The 16,817-nt window shown below is 39.4% G+C and overlaps 1 protein-coding gene across 2 annotated transcripts in view; it reads left to right on the top strand.

The window, feature by feature from the left end:
• Positions 1-16,817, top strand: part of aifm1 (apoptosis inducing factor mitochondrion associated 1) — a 49,011-nt gene that overhangs the window by 5,899 nt on the left and 26,295 nt on the right. For both annotated transcript variants that reach the window (XM_072594694.1, XM_072594693.1), the window contains exons 2-4: positions 2,712-2,848; positions 9,420-9,525; positions 11,768-11,800. In XM_072594694.1, coding sequence (XP_072450795.1) covers positions 2,753-2,848; positions 9,420-9,525; positions 11,768-11,800 — 235 coding nt within the window. In that variant the 5' untranslated portion in view covers positions 2,712-2,752. The remainder of the gene's footprint in view (positions 1-2,711; positions 2,849-9,419; positions 9,526-11,767; positions 11,801-16,817) is intronic.

The following is a 16,817-nucleotide window of genomic DNA, read 5'->3' as shown; positions in this document are numbered from 1 at the left end:
ATAAATCAGTGATTTGTTCATTATTTTGTATTCATTAGCATGCTGGATATGAAGCACTTGAAACAATTCACCAGTGTTGTATCTCACAAGTTTAAATCTGAGAAATTAAGTTTAATAATTCTAATTGATTAATTGAAAGAACACAGTTAGGCTGGAGGAGCTGGGGTTGTTGGCCTGAGAGCAGAGGAGGCTTTTTGGGACGTTTGACAGAGCGTAACAAGTTAAGGCAAGTTCAGATAAAATGGGGACGTGGTCTTAGCCGATCATACAATGACTGAAAATCATATGTTTAAGATTTTGGACAAGAAATGTGAAGAACAACTTGTTAACGGTGAGTGATAATGACCTGGAACTCTCACTATAATGGTGATGAAAGCAAAATGATCAGTAATTTCAAAGGAAATTCAATGCATACTTATAAGAAATAATTTTCAAGACTATAAGAATAGAATAGGGAAATGAATCTGACTGGATTGCTTTACGGGCTGGCATGCCTCCAAATGACTGGCTCAATAAGTCTATAATGGCTGTTGTAACTCTTATTTCCACGTCATTTCAATCTCTGATATAAGAGTGTGAAACATTTGGGAATGATTGCATACTGTGTACTAAAACACTAGTTGAAGGTGGCAGGTTTGCTGAAACTCTTTGAATTACATAAGTCCACTGTGAAGTAGTGGCTTAATAACAATTCACTTTATTTTCTCTAATGTATCATCTGTATATAAAATCTGAAACTTTAAATATGTTACTAGTATAAAGTCATGAAATGAACCAATGGGTTCAATAAGCCATCAGCCATGATTGTATTGCATGATGGAACAAGGTCAACAAACCATGTAGTCTGTTTATATTTCTTATGTTTTTAACCTAATAATTTTATAAAATTTAGTATAATAAAATTATTCTGCTATGACTGTTTTATGAATACTTGATTGTCTTCTATGGTTTGATGGTGGTTGTTTCAAAATTCATCAATGATTCAATCTGTTGACAATGGGATGTGCAATATCCAATAATGGGGTTGTTTAATTTGAAACTTCACTTCATATTTGACATCCATAAGACATAGGAACAGAAATTAGGCCATTCAACCCATTAAGTTTGCTCCGCCATTCAATCATAGCTGATAAGTTTCTCAACCCCCATTCTCCCGCTTTCTTCCTATAACCCTTGATCCCTTGATACTCAACAATCTATCTAAGTCTATCTTAAATATACCCAATAAGCTGACCTACATAGTTTTCTGTGGCAATGAATTCCATAGATTCACCACTGTCTGGCTGAAGACGTTACTCCGTATCTCGGTTCTAAAAGGTCTTCCCCCTTACTGCAAGGCTGTGCCCTCGGGTCCTAGTCTCTCCTACCAATGGAAACATCTTCCCAACATTTACTCTGTTCAGGCCATTCAATATTCTGTATGTTTCAATTAGATTCCACTCCACGCACCTAGCCTTCTAAACTCCATTGACTATAAACCCAGAGTCCTCAAACAATTCTCATATGTTAGGCTTTTCATTTCTCGGACCATTCTCATTAACCTCCTCTGAACACAGTCCAGGGCCAGTGCATCCTTCCTGAGATGATGGAGTCCAAAACTGCGCACAGTACTCCAAATGTGGTCTTATCAGAGCCTTATAGAGAAGTACATCCCTGCTTTTATATTCAAGCCCTCTTAAAATAAATGCTATCATTGCATTTGCCTTTCTAACTACTGACCCAACCTGCAAATATACCTTGAGAGAATCCTGGACTAGAACTCGCAAGTCTCTTTGCTCTTCAGACTTGTGAATTTTCTTCCCGTTTAGAAAATAGTCCATGCCACTATTCTTCCTACCTAAGTGCTTAACCTCACACTTTCCCACGTTGTACTTCATCTGCCAGTTCTTTGCCCACTCTCCTAACCTATCCAAATTCTCCTGCAGCCTCTCTGCCTCCTCAATGCTCCCTGTCCCTCTACCTATCTTTGTGCAAACTTAGTCAGAATGCTCTCCATTCCTTTTTCTGGATTGTTAAATGTATAAAGTGAAAAATTGTGGTCCCAACACTGAGCTTTGTGGAACACCACTTGTCACGGGTTACCATCCTGAGATGGATCATTTTATCCCCACTTTCTGCTTTCTGTCAGATAGCCAAGCTTCTTGCCTCTAACACCATGGGCCCTTATCTTAACTCTGTAGAATCCTGTGTGGCACTTTGTTACAGGCCTCTTGAAGTCCAGATAGATAACATCCATTGGCTCCCCTTGGTTTAACCTGCTTGTTACTTCCTCAAAGAATTCTAACAGATTTGTCAGGCATGACCTCCCCTTGATGAAACCATGCTGACTTTGGCTTATTTTACCATATACTTCCAAGTATTCAGAAATCTCATCCTTCACAATGGATTCCAGGATAATACCCATGACCAAGGGTAGGCTAATTGGTCTGAAATTTTCATCTTTTGCCTTACTCCCTTTTTAGACATGTTAGTGATTTTCCAGTCCTCTGGGACCCATCCTGATTCTAGCGATTGTTGAAAGATCACCACTAACTCTGTTAACTCCTTCAGCTATCTCCGTTAGTGCTCTGGGTGTAATCCATGTGGTCCAGGTGATTTATCCACCTTCAATTTGATAGAATTCTAATCTTATTACTCTTAGCCAGCCTTTCATAATTCTCTAAGAATCCGTCATCAAATTCTGACTCTTTTGCAATGATTTTGCCTTTCAGGCACTTTGTTACAACGATGGAAGCTTCCCTTAGATCTTCAAATGAACAGGCAAATGGCTAGTGGCATTGAACCTCGTGGCTCTGGCACTATTTATTTTGTGCTTTTTGGCTTGACAAGTTTAGGAGCTGGTGCATATGTAAGTAACACACTCCTTAATAAAAGGAATGAGCTTTTCACTTCCTCTGTCGGTAACCTGCTTTTCGTTCCACTCAGTTTTCTCTCTCTTTAAATGCATTACGTTTTTCTGTTTAGATAATTAAGGTAGCTGGATAAGAGATTATAAAAGACGATGTGGATTATATAAATCATTTAAATTTTCCTTACTGTTTCCTTTTGATATCATTAGCCTCTAGATCACTTCTTGATTATAAATTTTATTGCAGTAGCATATTCTCTCATTTCTTATCGTTATGGGATTCACTTCACTGTTGTAATGTTCATAAATCACGTTTATGTATTGGAGTAGAATTTATCCTGTATTTTCAAAAACAGTGCAAGTGCAGAAGGCATTCCCTGTAAATGCAGTAGACCCTCTAACCTACCTTGCAATTTGCAAGATATGGCTGATAGTGGCAATAATTTATTCCAATAGCTTCTAGAGAAGTGTGCAGCTTTGGGATACAATGAGCTTGGAGACAGTGGAGGGGAGATCACAAGATGAAATGAGGTTACAACTGCTGTGGACACAGTAGCCTGACATTCCATGGTGGGGTCATGATCCAGGGGAAAAGGAGGTGGTATATGAGAACTGGTACTCAGCCTCTGCAGTATAGGAAAGATGTTGTTAAACTTGAAAGGGATCAGAGAAGATGTACAAGGATGTTGCCAGAGTTGTGGATTTGAGCAATAGGGAGAATCTGAATAGGCTGGGGCTTCTTTTCCTTGGAATGTCGGAGGCTGAGGAGTGACCTTATAGAGGTTTATAAAGTGAATGTGAATGTGCTGGATGTAGGTTTGCCCACTGAGCTGGAAGGTTCATTTTCAGACGTTTCATCACTATACTAGTAACATCTTCAGTGAGCCTCCGGATGAAGCGCTGCTGATGAATCCTGCTTTCTATTTATATGTTTGGGTTCCTTTGGATTGGTGGTGTCATTTCCTATGGTGATGTGATTTCCTGTTCTTTTTCTCAGGAGGTGGTAAAGGGGTCCAAATCAATGTGTTTGTTGATAGAGTTCTGGTTGGAATGCCATGCTTCTAGGAATTCTTGTGCTTGCCTCTGTTTGGCTTGTCCTAGGATGGATGTGTTGTCCCAATCGAAGTGGCGTCCTTCCTTTCCTGTATGTAAAGATAGTAGTGAGAGAGAGTCGTATGGTTTTGTGGCTAGTTGATGTTCATGTATTCTGATGGCTAGTTTTCTGCCTGTTTGTCCAATGTAGTGTTTGTTAGAGTTCTTGCACGGTATTTTGTTTATGTCATTAGTTTTGCTTGTTATCTGTTTAGAGTCTTTCAAGTTCATTAGCTGCTGTTTTAGTGTGTTGGTGGTTTTGTGGGCTACCATGATGCCAAAGGGTCTGAGTAGTCTGGCAGTCATGTTCGAGATATCTTTGATGCAGGGGAGAGTGGCTTGGGTTTCTGGACATGTTTTGTCTGCTTGTTTGAGTTTGTGGCTGAGAAATCAGCTGACTGTGCACATTGGGTACCCATTCTTTTTGAACACACTGTATAGGTGATTTTCCTCTGCATAGTTCCTCTGTGCTGCAGTGTGTGGTGGCTCGTTGAAATAATGTTCTGATGCAGCTTTGTTTGTGGATGTTGGGATGATTGCTTCTGTATTTGGTCCGTATGTGTTGTTTTTCTGTAGACACTGGTTTGAAGTTCTGCATTGGCTGTTCGTTCTACTGTGACATCTAGGAATGGCAGTTTGTTGTTGTTTTCCTCCTCTTTTAATAAATTTTATGCCAGGAAGGATATTATTGATGGTCTTGAAGGTTTCCTCTAATTTGTCTCGTTTAGTGATGACAAAGGTGTCATCCACGTAGTGGATCCAAAGTTTGGGTTGGATGGTTGGCAGAGCTGTTCATTAGAGTCTCTGCATTACTGTCTGTGCTAAGAACCCTGATATCAGAGATCCGATTTACAAAATACCGCGCAAGAACTGTAACAAATGCTACATTGGACAAACAGACAGAAAACTAGCCACCAGGACACATGAACACCAACTAGCCACAACACAACATGACCCTCTCTCACTAGTATCCTTACGTAAAGATAAGGAAGGACACCACTTTGACTGGAACAACACACCCGTCCTAGGACAAGCCAAACCGAGACAAGCATGGCATTCCTGCTGGAACTCTATCAACATTGACTTGGACCCCATTTACTACCCCCATGAGAAAAAGAACAGGAAATCCCATCACCAACCCAAAGAAACCAAACATAAATAGAAAGCAGGAATCATCAGCCATGCTTCGTCCAGTAGTAAGTAGTATGGTGACGAAACGTCAGAAAATGAACCTTCCAGCTCAGTGAGCATAACTACATCCAGAACCTCAACCTGAGCTACAAATCTTCTCAAAATTCAATAAAGTGAATAGCCAAGGTCTTTCTCCCAGAGTAGGGGAGTACAAAACTAGGTGGCATTGGATTAAGATGAGCAGTAAAAGATTTAAAAGGGACCCAAGAGACAGTGTTTATATGTAGAGGGTGGTGCTTGTATGGAATAAGCTGCCAGAGAAGGTGGTGGAAACAGGTACAATTACAACATCTAAAAAGCATCTGGATGGGTACGTGAATAATAAGGGTTTAGCAGGATATGGACCAAATGCTCTTAATTGGCACTGTATCAGTTTAGGATTAATTGTAGCCAAATAAACCTACGTTTCTGTGCTAGATGTTACTTTGAATGTTAAATAATTTTATTTCATGCATATTTAAAATGAAGACAATTTTTAAAGAAAAACGTGAACAAAATTGGTCAAAGAAAGGACAAATCAACAGGACAAAAGACTGTGACGAGCATTTCCTATACTGTATAGCACCATTTTATCTCTGGTATTGTGATTTGATTAACTTCAAAATTTTCAACATGGACTTGGCTGATATGCCTTTTAATTTTCAATTTTCTTCTCTCATAGGTATAAAAATAGTGTGTAATATGTCTGTAGAATGGAAATGTATATTTTAAATTTAATGTATTATACATTATTGCAGCTAAGCCTTTGCCTTTTCTTAACAGCTCTTATTTGCCGGGCGATATGGCATTAGGTGATTTGTTCTTAAGGAGAGCTGGCTAGCACAGGCTTGGTGGGCAGAATGGTCTCCATGTGCTATAAGAATTCTGTAAAAGTAGATTAGAACTGAAATAAAGAGGCTTTGAAGCTAAATGATTTTCACCAGTTCATCTAATTTTGATTTCTTTTTTCCCTTTACACTTTTCCTGATTAGTTTCTTTCTTGTTCTATTTTAACCAGTTTTTCAAACTACAGTTTCAATGTACTGTATTCGTAGTACTTTTCAAAGTGCTTGACATTACCAGCTCTGCCAGAAACAGCAGCAACAGTCTGATGTACTGCTTCGTTGTAGGTAGAGCATTCACTGCAGGAGTTCCATAAGCCTGCCAATTTTGTCATTGTATTTCAAATATTCCATCCCATGTACTGGAGCCTTTTAGGCATTTTTTAAAATTAGTGTCCATTTCATGCAGTGTTGTCAAAAAGATATCACAGTCAATAGGGTGAATGGGAAATCTTATAAATTATTATAATTTATATAATTAGAGTATTTATGTACATTACTTCTAGCATGTGTAAATACATCACGGTGCAGTCCCAGTTGAATGTGGAAACCAATTTATGCATTTGTGTATCTTGGAATAAGTGCACTGGATCCTGTATAAAACAAAAACAATTTTTATATAGATTCCAACTTTTTTAAAAAGGATCATGGGGACACCAAACTCTGCCGCAATCCCCATGACAACATCCTGACCAATCAGAATCAAATTCTTAGTCTGAAAATTAAAGTTGACAGTTAATTGTTCTTTCTGCATCTCCATGTTAATCAATCAGTGCCCTTTTATCATGCCATATAAAGTTTCTCTTTTTTTTTCAAGCCTTTTTCTTGCATCTAAACTTCCTTCTGATGCCAGTTTGTCTACTTGCACACTTGTTCACCTTTCACTATGTTCTGACATTAAAGGTTCTACATTAATATAAGTGACTGCACTGCTGAGGTGAGTGAGTAAGGAATGCATATAAGAAAGATAGGAGCGCTTAATACTATTTCAATGAAGAAACCTGCAGCACTGAGGGATTTTGGAGTCCTTGTGTACAAGTCACGAGTACAGATAATAGGGAAGGCAAGTGGCATGTTAATCTTTGTATTCAAAAAAGTTGGAGTATGAAAGTATTGCTAAGACTATACAAGGTTTTAGTTAGGCCACACTTTGAATTCTGTGAACAGTTTTAGTCCCTTTTATTTAGGAAAGATATATTGTCATTGGAGGCAATCCAGAGAAGTTTCATGAAGTGGATCCAAGGAATGGAGAGATTTTCTTATGAGGACAGGTTAAATAGGTCTGTATTCATTGGATTTACAAGAATGAGAGTTGACTGTTTTGAAACGTAAGACTCTTAGCAGGCGTGACAGGATAGGTACTGAGAGGTTGTATTCCCCTGAGGGAGAGTCTGGGACCAGAGGGGACGATCTCAGAGAGTAAAGGGGGGGGTCACCCAGATATGACAGAGGAGGAATTTCTTCTCTGAGGACAGTGCATCTGAAATTCATTACCACAGTGGGCTGTAGAGGTTGGATTACTAAGTATATTCATGACTGAGATGAGAGATTTTTAATAAGGGGATCACTGGTTACTGGGGAAAATGCAGAAAAATGAAATTAAGGTTTATTTGATCAGTCATAATCTCCTTTTGAGCAAAAGTGGCTTCCTTTTGCTCCTGTGTCTAAGCTTTTATTTTCCATCTGGATGATTGGAAATGTAACCTCGTTTTCTCTAATCTGATCGCTCGTACCTCCCCTATTACTCCCCTAGTACCTCTATTACTACACTGCTTATCCTGGTCGCTACTTAATGTTTGCCCTAATTAACCTCATTCAGACTTCTAGTTCTGGCTGTTGCAAAACGTCATCCATACAGTGGCTTCAGATAGATGCAGCACTATTTCTCAACCTACATTAATCTATTTTAGGGATATAAGTTTAAAACTCATTTGTATCTACTTTACATGTTGAACATTTACAAAGGTAATTTGTTTTCTGCCTAATTCCTGGAAGCACTGAAATGTTGAGGTGCATTTTGCAAATATTCGTCATCCTCATGTAAGCTTTCCCACAGAATCATGTGTTGACCTAACAATGGGCATCGATGAGCTGTTGAATCATGGAGGACATCATTCCACTTAAGTTGTTTTTCACCTGACTTTCTTTCCCCTGCTGTTCTGCTCCTTGCCACAATCCAGTCATGGAATACTGAATCAAACTTTATTATCTCAACTGAGGATATTAAATATAAAACTGCCGGTCTATTCATTTATATTTCACTGAGCATTGTCTTCACCTCCTGGGTTAACAGAAGAGCAAGATCATTTAACATGGATAAAATAGTATGCAAATGAATTCCATTGTCATTATTGTTAGAAACAAAGGAAGTCTTGGTTTAATATTGACACGGCAAATGTTATTTCACTTTTTTCCTCATAAAATTGTAAAAAAAATTGTTTTCTGTTGCGAGTTTGACTTTAACACTGTTTTTCATAGACCTATGTTCTGTGATCAGCCTGCTTGCTTTCCCTTTTTCCCAGTGCTTCCACTCCTGCATTCAGTTGTAAAGTCCCTCTTCCTTCTCCAGCTCCCATTCTTAACCTCGATTCTTACTTTTAAAGCCTCCAGTGTCCGTTACCACTGTTAGGACTCCTCTCGCTCCAGCATTGCTTATGTTTTATAGAACATAATATAACATAGAACAGTATAGCATAGTCATTGATGTTGTGCCAACCTGTTATCCTACTCTGAGATAAATAAACCTACATATCCTTCATTTCACAATTGTCATGTGCATATGCAAGAATAACTTAAATGTCCCTAATGTATTTTGTTCCTGTCCCTGTCCTCCTGCCTCTCATTCCTGTCTCCGTCTCACCTTTAATGTCTTCTCATCACTGGGTACTTGTTGCATCTCTATTCTCCTGACTCTTGTCTGAACTTGCCCTGAAGTCCTTAGATTTACGTAGTGGTAGAAGTTAGTATGTGCAGGAAGGTCTGAACTTACAGTGCTACTTGCACTGACCAATTTGTGAGACTAAATGGAGCTAAGTCAATTAAAAAATCATCAGGTGGGTGTTATTTTATCATTTATTTAAATTTATACAGTATTGTAATTTTTCTCAAATTTATCTTCGTTTAGATGTCATTTCATTTATATAAGTAGACATTTGAGAATGTACGTCATTTCATCTTAATGTTTTACAGATGTTTTCTGCTGAGAAATTTACACCTACACACTGTAGCCTGTACATTTTTTCTTAGACAAATGTCTGAAGGAAACTAACTCTGGTTTTAACATTGTCTTCTGTGGGAATCTGATTCACACCCACTATTTTTACATCAGCCAACTGTGAAAGCTAAATGACAGCAAAATAAAGATATGAGAGAATGTGCACAGAAGTTGCATTTTCGATTCTTGATCATTAATTTGGATTGTTGAACTTTTAGAATTGAACTAACTGCATACTCATATTACTTGACAGGTATATAGGACAATAAAAGAGGATCGAGAAAGGTACAAAGAAAGAGTAGAAGAAGTACTTTCAAGGTCAACTGCAGAAAAGAAACCTGAAAAGTTGTCGATAGAGAGTATGTATGCTTATTGTCTCACTCCCACAAATGTACAGTCCTGAAATGGTGCCATTTCATGTTTGGCAGCAGCCCTTTGGAATTGTTGTGATGAGACTAGTAAGCTGTGAATCAAATTATAAACTGGGAGACTTTGACCTTGGAGTGTGGGGCATTGTCATGGAATCCTAATCTGTGCCCTTTTGCCTTAGCTCACATTTTCCACCTGAACTACTGGACTGCAGTTAGAAGTCAAAAAGCTGTCTGATTTTGCTTCTCCTTTTACCTCCTGCCACGCCTGCTTTGGTTGAGGCCAGTTACAGTGACCCTGGTATAATTCTGACATTGAGCTGATTTATACTGTAATGAGCCTTAAATTGATTTCATTGATATGACTGTGCACAATAATTGCCAGTATATGTATTGACTGAGCCAGCAGGACCTTTAGAAAATGATGAATAGTTTGCTTGATTCCATAATAATTGTAAAAAAAAACCTCACCATTCCCAAGTTCTGTTGATCTTAATGAGTTTTGAGAAGATTTGTAGCTCAGCTTGAGGTTTTGGATGTAGGTTTGCCCGATGAGCTGGAAGGTTATTTTCCAGACATTTCGTCACCCTACTAGGTAACATGTTTATTGGGCATCAGGCGAAGCACTGCTGATAATTCCTGCTTTCTGTTTGTGTTTGGGTTTCTTTGGGTTGGTGATGTTATTTCCTGTGGTGAAGTCACTTCCTGTTCCTTTTCTCTGGGGTGTTAGAGTGAGTCTAGCCCTGTGTTGGTTGATAGAGTTCCCGTTGGAATGCCATGCTTCTAGAAGTTCTTGTGCTTGTCTTTTTTGGCTTGTCCTAGGATGGATGTGTTGTCCCAGTCGAAGTGGTGTCCTTCCTCATCTGTATGTAAGAATACTAGTGTCAGAGGGTCATGTCTTTTTGTGGCTAGTTGGTGTTCATGTATCCTGGTGACAAGTTTTCTGCCTGTTTGTCCAATGCTATTTTGTAAATGACATTAGTTTTGCTTATTGTCTGTATAGGGTCTCAGACCCCCTGGCATCATGGTAGTCCTCAAACCGACCAACACACTAAAACTGCAGCAGATGAAGTTGAAATACCCTATACAAACAACAAGCAAAATTAATGTCATTTACAAAATACTGTGCAAGGACTGCAATGATATTAATTTTGCTTGTTGTTTGTATAGGGTATTTCAACTTCATCTGCTGCAGTTTTAGTGTGTTGGTCAGTTTGAGGACTACCATGATGCCAGGGGGTCTGAGACCCTATACAGACAATAAGCAAAATTAATGTCATTTACAAAATAGCATTGGACAAACAGGCAGAAAACTAGCCACCAGGATACATGAACACCGATTAGCCACAAAAAGACATGACCCTCTCTCACTAGTATCCTCACATACGGATGAGGAAGAACACCACTTCAACCGGGACAACACATCCATCCTAGGATAAGTCAAACAAAGACACGCATGAGAATTTTTAAAATCATGGCATTCCAACCCGAACTCTTAAAAACAAACACATTGACCTGGATCCCATTTACCATCTCCTGAGAAAAGGAGCAGGAAGTGACTTCACCACAGGAAATAACATCACAGGAAATGACATCATCAACCCAAAGAAACCCAAACATATAAATAGAAAGCAGGAATTATCAGCAGTGCTTCGCCTGAGGCCACTGAAGATGTTACCTAATAGGGTGATGAAACATCTGGAAATGAACCTTCCAGCTCAGCTAGCAAACCTACATCCAAGTTATCTAGTTTAAAAAAAAGTGAGAAAGTTTATCTTCCTTTAACTATAATTATAATTATTAAATGGAGCGAACACCTGTATTTGGCTTTTTAAAAAAAACACCAGAGAAACTCAACAGGTCTGGCAGCATCCATGGAGAAAAGTCAGGGTTATTAATGTTTTGGGTCCAGTGCCTCTTCCTCAGAACTGATGGTAGCTACTTGTATTTTGCAGAAAATTGGAAGGAAAGTACACTGAAGATGAAATTCTCAGACAATTAACCAGTGTTAACCAGTGTCTTATGTGGAAGAATAACTGCCCCTAGTTAATTTGTATTCTAATTTTCCTCTTCCTACCTCTGTGAAAGTTGTTTTTACAATAGTTTTTTAATAGTGCAAGGTAAATTTATTTTTTGATTTCATTCTATTGAGTCTTAAAACTGACATGCTTATTTACAATGCTGTCTTAATTAAAAATGTCAGAAATAATAAGTTGTACTTTTAAATTTGTAGGTGAAAAAGAAGAGGCGGTACCGGCAGATGGAGGTGAATCTTGTCTTGCATTGTTGCTTTGTTCTTCCAGACCATGGCTTCACTCCCAGCTATGTAAACAAGTAGTACTGGTTAGAAATTCCAGTGTATTTCATGTTTTCCTTCATTCCTGATTCTGGCCAAGTTAACTTATGGTTTACATAGAGGTGGATGAAGAATGAAAAGTTTCCTTTTTATCTTTGCAGGAATATATGTAGGACTGCAAGCGTGGTATTTGGAAAGTTAGTGTCAAATGCCCTGTTAAGCTTTAAACCAAGCCCATGGCAACTCTTGAAATCTTATCTCTTGTCTATATGATATCAATATTCCAGTACTTTCAATTGGGAAGAGAAAAGTGGAAAAAGTGAGAACTTTATTTCAATAATAATTAGTTTTGTTTATAAAGTACTGCCAGATGTAGTGCAGATAGCAGGATGTGGATAGTAATATGAGAATGTGTTATTGAACCAATCAGCATATAGATTGGGTAAACCAATTGAACACTGAAGCTGTGGATTGTGTTAGGATTGGATTTTTTGAGCAGTATGTTGAGCCAAAGTGAGGACATGTTGCTTTTTGGTCAAATATTATGTAACAGAAAAGAAATAAATAACAATTTTGTAATAGAGCTTTTTGGGATAAGTAACCATAATATGATCGAATTTAACATTATGCTGGAAAATGAGGTAGCTTAATCTGAAACAAGCGTATTAAATTTGAATTAGGGAAATTATGGAGGCGTAAAGCACAAATTTACTGAGTTTAATTAGGAATATACATTAAAAGACAACATAATAGGCAGTGGATATATTTTTTATAACTATTAAATGATATACATTAACTATACACTCCTTCAAAATGCATAGACTCAGAAAAACGGGATGAGGTGGGGGAAGGGGAAATGAGGAAACTGTTGAAGTCCACATTGATGCCCTGGGGTTGAAGTGTTCCAAGGTGGAAGATGAGGCGTTCTTCCTTCCAGGCGTCTGGTGGTGAGGGAGCGGCGGTGAAGGAGGCCCAGAAAAATGTTGCTAACTGTGGCTAACAGAGGAAGCTCATGGTTATATAAAGTTAAAAGAGAAGGCCTTAAAAGATGCCAGAAATAGCAATAAATGTCATCAAAGGAGGACCAAAAAATGTTTAAGGAGAGGGATAATTGAATATGAATGTAGTCTTACAAAATACATAAAAAGGGGCTATAGCTGCTATAGCTACAGTGTGGAAACAAGACATTCGACCCAACAGGTCCACACCCAGAATCTACCCCACACCCCCATCCATGCAACCCTGCATTTCCCATGGCTAATCCACATAACCCATATCTGTGGATTATATGGGCAATTTAGCATGGCCAATCCTCCTAACCTGCACATCTTTGGACTGTGGCAGGAAACAATACCAGAAGGAAACCCATGCAGACACTGGGAGAGTATGCAAACTCCACACAGACAGCTGCGCAAGGCAGCAATTAAACCGGGGTCCCTGGTGCTGTGAGACAGCAGTGCTAATCACTGAGTCCCGTATAATGAAAGGAAATATTTGGCTAAAACCAACATGGGTCCATTACAGGCAGATTCCGAGGAATTTATAATGCTGAATAGAGAAATGGCAGAGAAGCTAAAGATTACTTTGGGTCTGTTTTCATTGAAGAAAATAAAAGCAGTCTTCCAGAACTAGAGATCCAAGTGGCTAGAGAGAAAATTGGAGTTGAAAGAAATTAACCTTCATAAGACATTGTACTGGAGAAAATAATGGGGCTGAAAAGAGAGAAATCCTGAGGACCTGATGTAGGGCTGGACAGTATTGAGACAGTTGAAGCATTGATGATCATCTTTGAAAATTCATTAGATTCTGGAATGATTTCTGCAGATGTAAAAGTAGCAAGGTAGTATTTAAGGAGAGAGTGAGAGAGAAATCAGGGAGCTGAAGATATGTTAAATTTACATCAGTCAGAGGGAAATGTTCAAGTCTGTTACAAGAGATGTGATAATAGAAACTTGGATGATAATGATCAGATTGGCATAGTCAGCATGGGTCTGTGATTAGGAAATCATGCTTGACAAACCTGTTGGTTTTTTTTTGAAGATGTAATGGGCAATCCCTGGATTGCGAATGAACATAAGAACTAGGAGCAGGAGTAGACCATCCAACCCTTTGAGCCTGCTCCGCCATTCAATAAGGTCATGGCTAATCTTTTTGTGGACTCGGCTCCACTTACCTGCGTTTTCACCATATTCCTTAATTCCTTAATTCCTTTACTTTTCAAAGAAGTACCTACCTTAGCTTTAAAAGTGATTACTGAAGTAGCATCAAGAACTTCCCTGGGCAAGGAATTCTATAGATTAATATTTCTTTGGAAACATTCTATCTATTTCTATTTTATTGATCCCCTTCATAACTTTATATGTTTCTCTAAGATCCCCTCTCATTCTTCTGAATTCCAATGAATGTAGTCCCAATCTACTCAGCCTCTCCTCATAAGCCAACTCCCTCAACTCCAGAATTCCTCTGCACCCCCTCCAGTGCCAAGATATCCTTTCTTAAGTAAGGAGACGGAATCTGCACACAGTACTCCAGGTGTGGCCTCACCAACACCTTGTACAGCTGTAATATTACCTCTCTGCTTTGAAAATCAACCCCTTTGGCAATGCATGACAAAATTCCATTTGTCTTCCTAATTACTTGTACCTGCAGACCAACCTTCTGCAATTCATGTACAAGGACACCCTGGTCCCTCTGCAAGTCAGCATGCTGCAACTTTTTACCATTCAAGGAATAATCATTTTGCTGTTACTCCTACCAAAATGTATGACTTCACATTTACTAACATTGTATTCCATCTGCCAGACCTTTGCCTACTCAGTCAATGTATTGATGTTCTTCTGCAAAGTTTCACAGTCCTGTACACACTTTGCTCTGCCACTCATCTTAGTGTCATCGGCAAATTTTAATACTGTACATGTGGTCCCAACACCGATCCCTGAGGCACCCCACGAGTCACTGATCGCCAGCCAGAATAGCACTCATTTATCTCCACCCTTTGCTTCCTGTCAGCCAACCAATCCTCTATCCATGCTAATACTCTACCCCTAACACCGTGCATCAACCTCATGTGTGGCACCTTGTCTAAAGCCTTTTGGAAATTTAGGTGCACCGCATCCACTGGGTCCCTGTTGTCCACCTTGCTTGAAATCTCTTCATAGCGTGGGTTCCAACCTGGAGTCCATTCACAAGTCAATTTGTATGCAGGTCTGGGACAGTGTAAAGCAGTTGTTCATAAGTACAAGAAACATTCATTTACTGGGCCTTTAAAATTAAACCCCTGTATGGGATTGAATTTGTAGGTATAAGCATTCATGGGTTTGATGTTCGTAAATTATAGACCCCCCCTGTCGTAACAAACTGAATAAAGGTGAACTGATGGATGCAGTACACTTTGGTTTCGGAAGGCTTTTGATAAAGTCTCCAACAAGAGCATGGTTGGAAAAAAATTCAAGCACAAGAGATAGGAGACAATGTACTCACACGGATTATAGCCATGTTAATAGTCTTGAAGATAGTTAATATCTCTTAATTTGGTGGAAAATAAAAGTTTGAATGTCATGAAAGAGGCAAAAGACTCCCGTTAATTTGGCACGTTGTGGTACAAAAACGTAAACTACGACTTAGGGAAAATGAAAACTATATAAATGCTCTGAAATTTTCAGTTAATGTGTAGGAAAGATTAGTACACTACATGGACCCGGTATTGTTTTTGTCTAGAAATTGAAAGAGCCTATACGAAAGCAACTAAGGCAGAATTGCGACTTTTAAAAGGAAATGTCTTATGTCAGTTCACCATTTCAAAGTTAGCTCTGTTCACTAGACTGTTACCAAGAATAGGGGAAAATTTTATGAGGAAATGTTGAGCAGCTTGGGCCTGTACTGATTGGAAGTTAGAAAAATGAGAGGTGACCCTATAAAAACATAGAAAATTCTTTGGGGACTTGATGAGGTAGATGCAGAAAGGTTGTTTCATCTTGTGGGGGAGTCCAAGACTAAAGAACATAATCTCAGAATAAGGAATTGCGCATTTAAGGTGGAGATAAGGAGGAATTTTATCCCTGAGGGCAGTTAATCTAAGGAATTATGTACTGTCCCCTCAGGGCAGTTGAAGCCGGGCCATTCTGTATGTTCAAGTTGAGAGATATTTTTAATCAGCAAGTGAATCAAGGATTGTACGGAAGGACAGGAAAGTGAAGTCGAGGATTATTGGATCAACCATGATCTCCCCCTCCCCCCAGCAGGGTCCAACCCTGTCCCCAGCACAGACCGAACCCCGCCCCTCCAACCCGGTCCAAACCCCCCCCCCCCCCCCCCCCCAAAAACCTGGTCCAACATACCCCTACCCCCCAGCACAAAGCAAGTGAGCCCCCACCCTGTCCCCTCTCCAGGGCAGCCAGACTGCACATCAACAAGACTGCTGTTGCTGCAGATGCCTTTGTGGGGTAAGTCTCCAAATAGCACACTCACACACACAGCCACAGCTCCCCACACAACTTTTTTTTACTGCAAATCTTTGACAGATTCCACATTTGCCCTGCACAGGGCCATGTTGGAGAGATTATTCCTGGGAAGGTTCGGGGAGTGGGGGGGTGTAAGGTTACACCCCTCTGTAGAACTCCAGGGAAACTGGGGAGAGAGAAAGAGAACGCAATGTTAGTCATTTGGAGACGGTGCCTGTTTAACCACTGTAAAGAAAAGATGCGATCACTATTGGAAACACGCCTTTAATGTAATGTTTCTATCAGGACCTCGAGATCTCCTTCAGATAATCCAATTTTCGGATGATTGGTATTCATATAATTGAGGTTCCCCTGTAAATAGAAAGCAGACATCATCAGCAGTGCTTCGCCAGGAGGCCCACTGAAGATGTTACCTAGTAGGTTAACGAAATGTCTGGAAATGAACCTTCCAGCTCAGCGAGCAAACCTTCATCCATTGGCATTATATGTTCATTGCAGGAGAGGAACCCAGGTCACAGAAGTCAGGG

The sequence above is a fragment of the Chiloscyllium punctatum genome, chromosome 25 (genome assembly GCF_047496795.1).
Source record: "Chiloscyllium punctatum isolate Juve2018m chromosome 25, sChiPun1.3, whole genome shotgun sequence".
NCBI lineage: Eukaryota > Metazoa > Chordata > Chondrichthyes > Orectolobiformes > Hemiscylliidae > Chiloscyllium > Chiloscyllium punctatum.
This window is presented reverse-complemented; position numbering and strand designations above follow the sequence as displayed.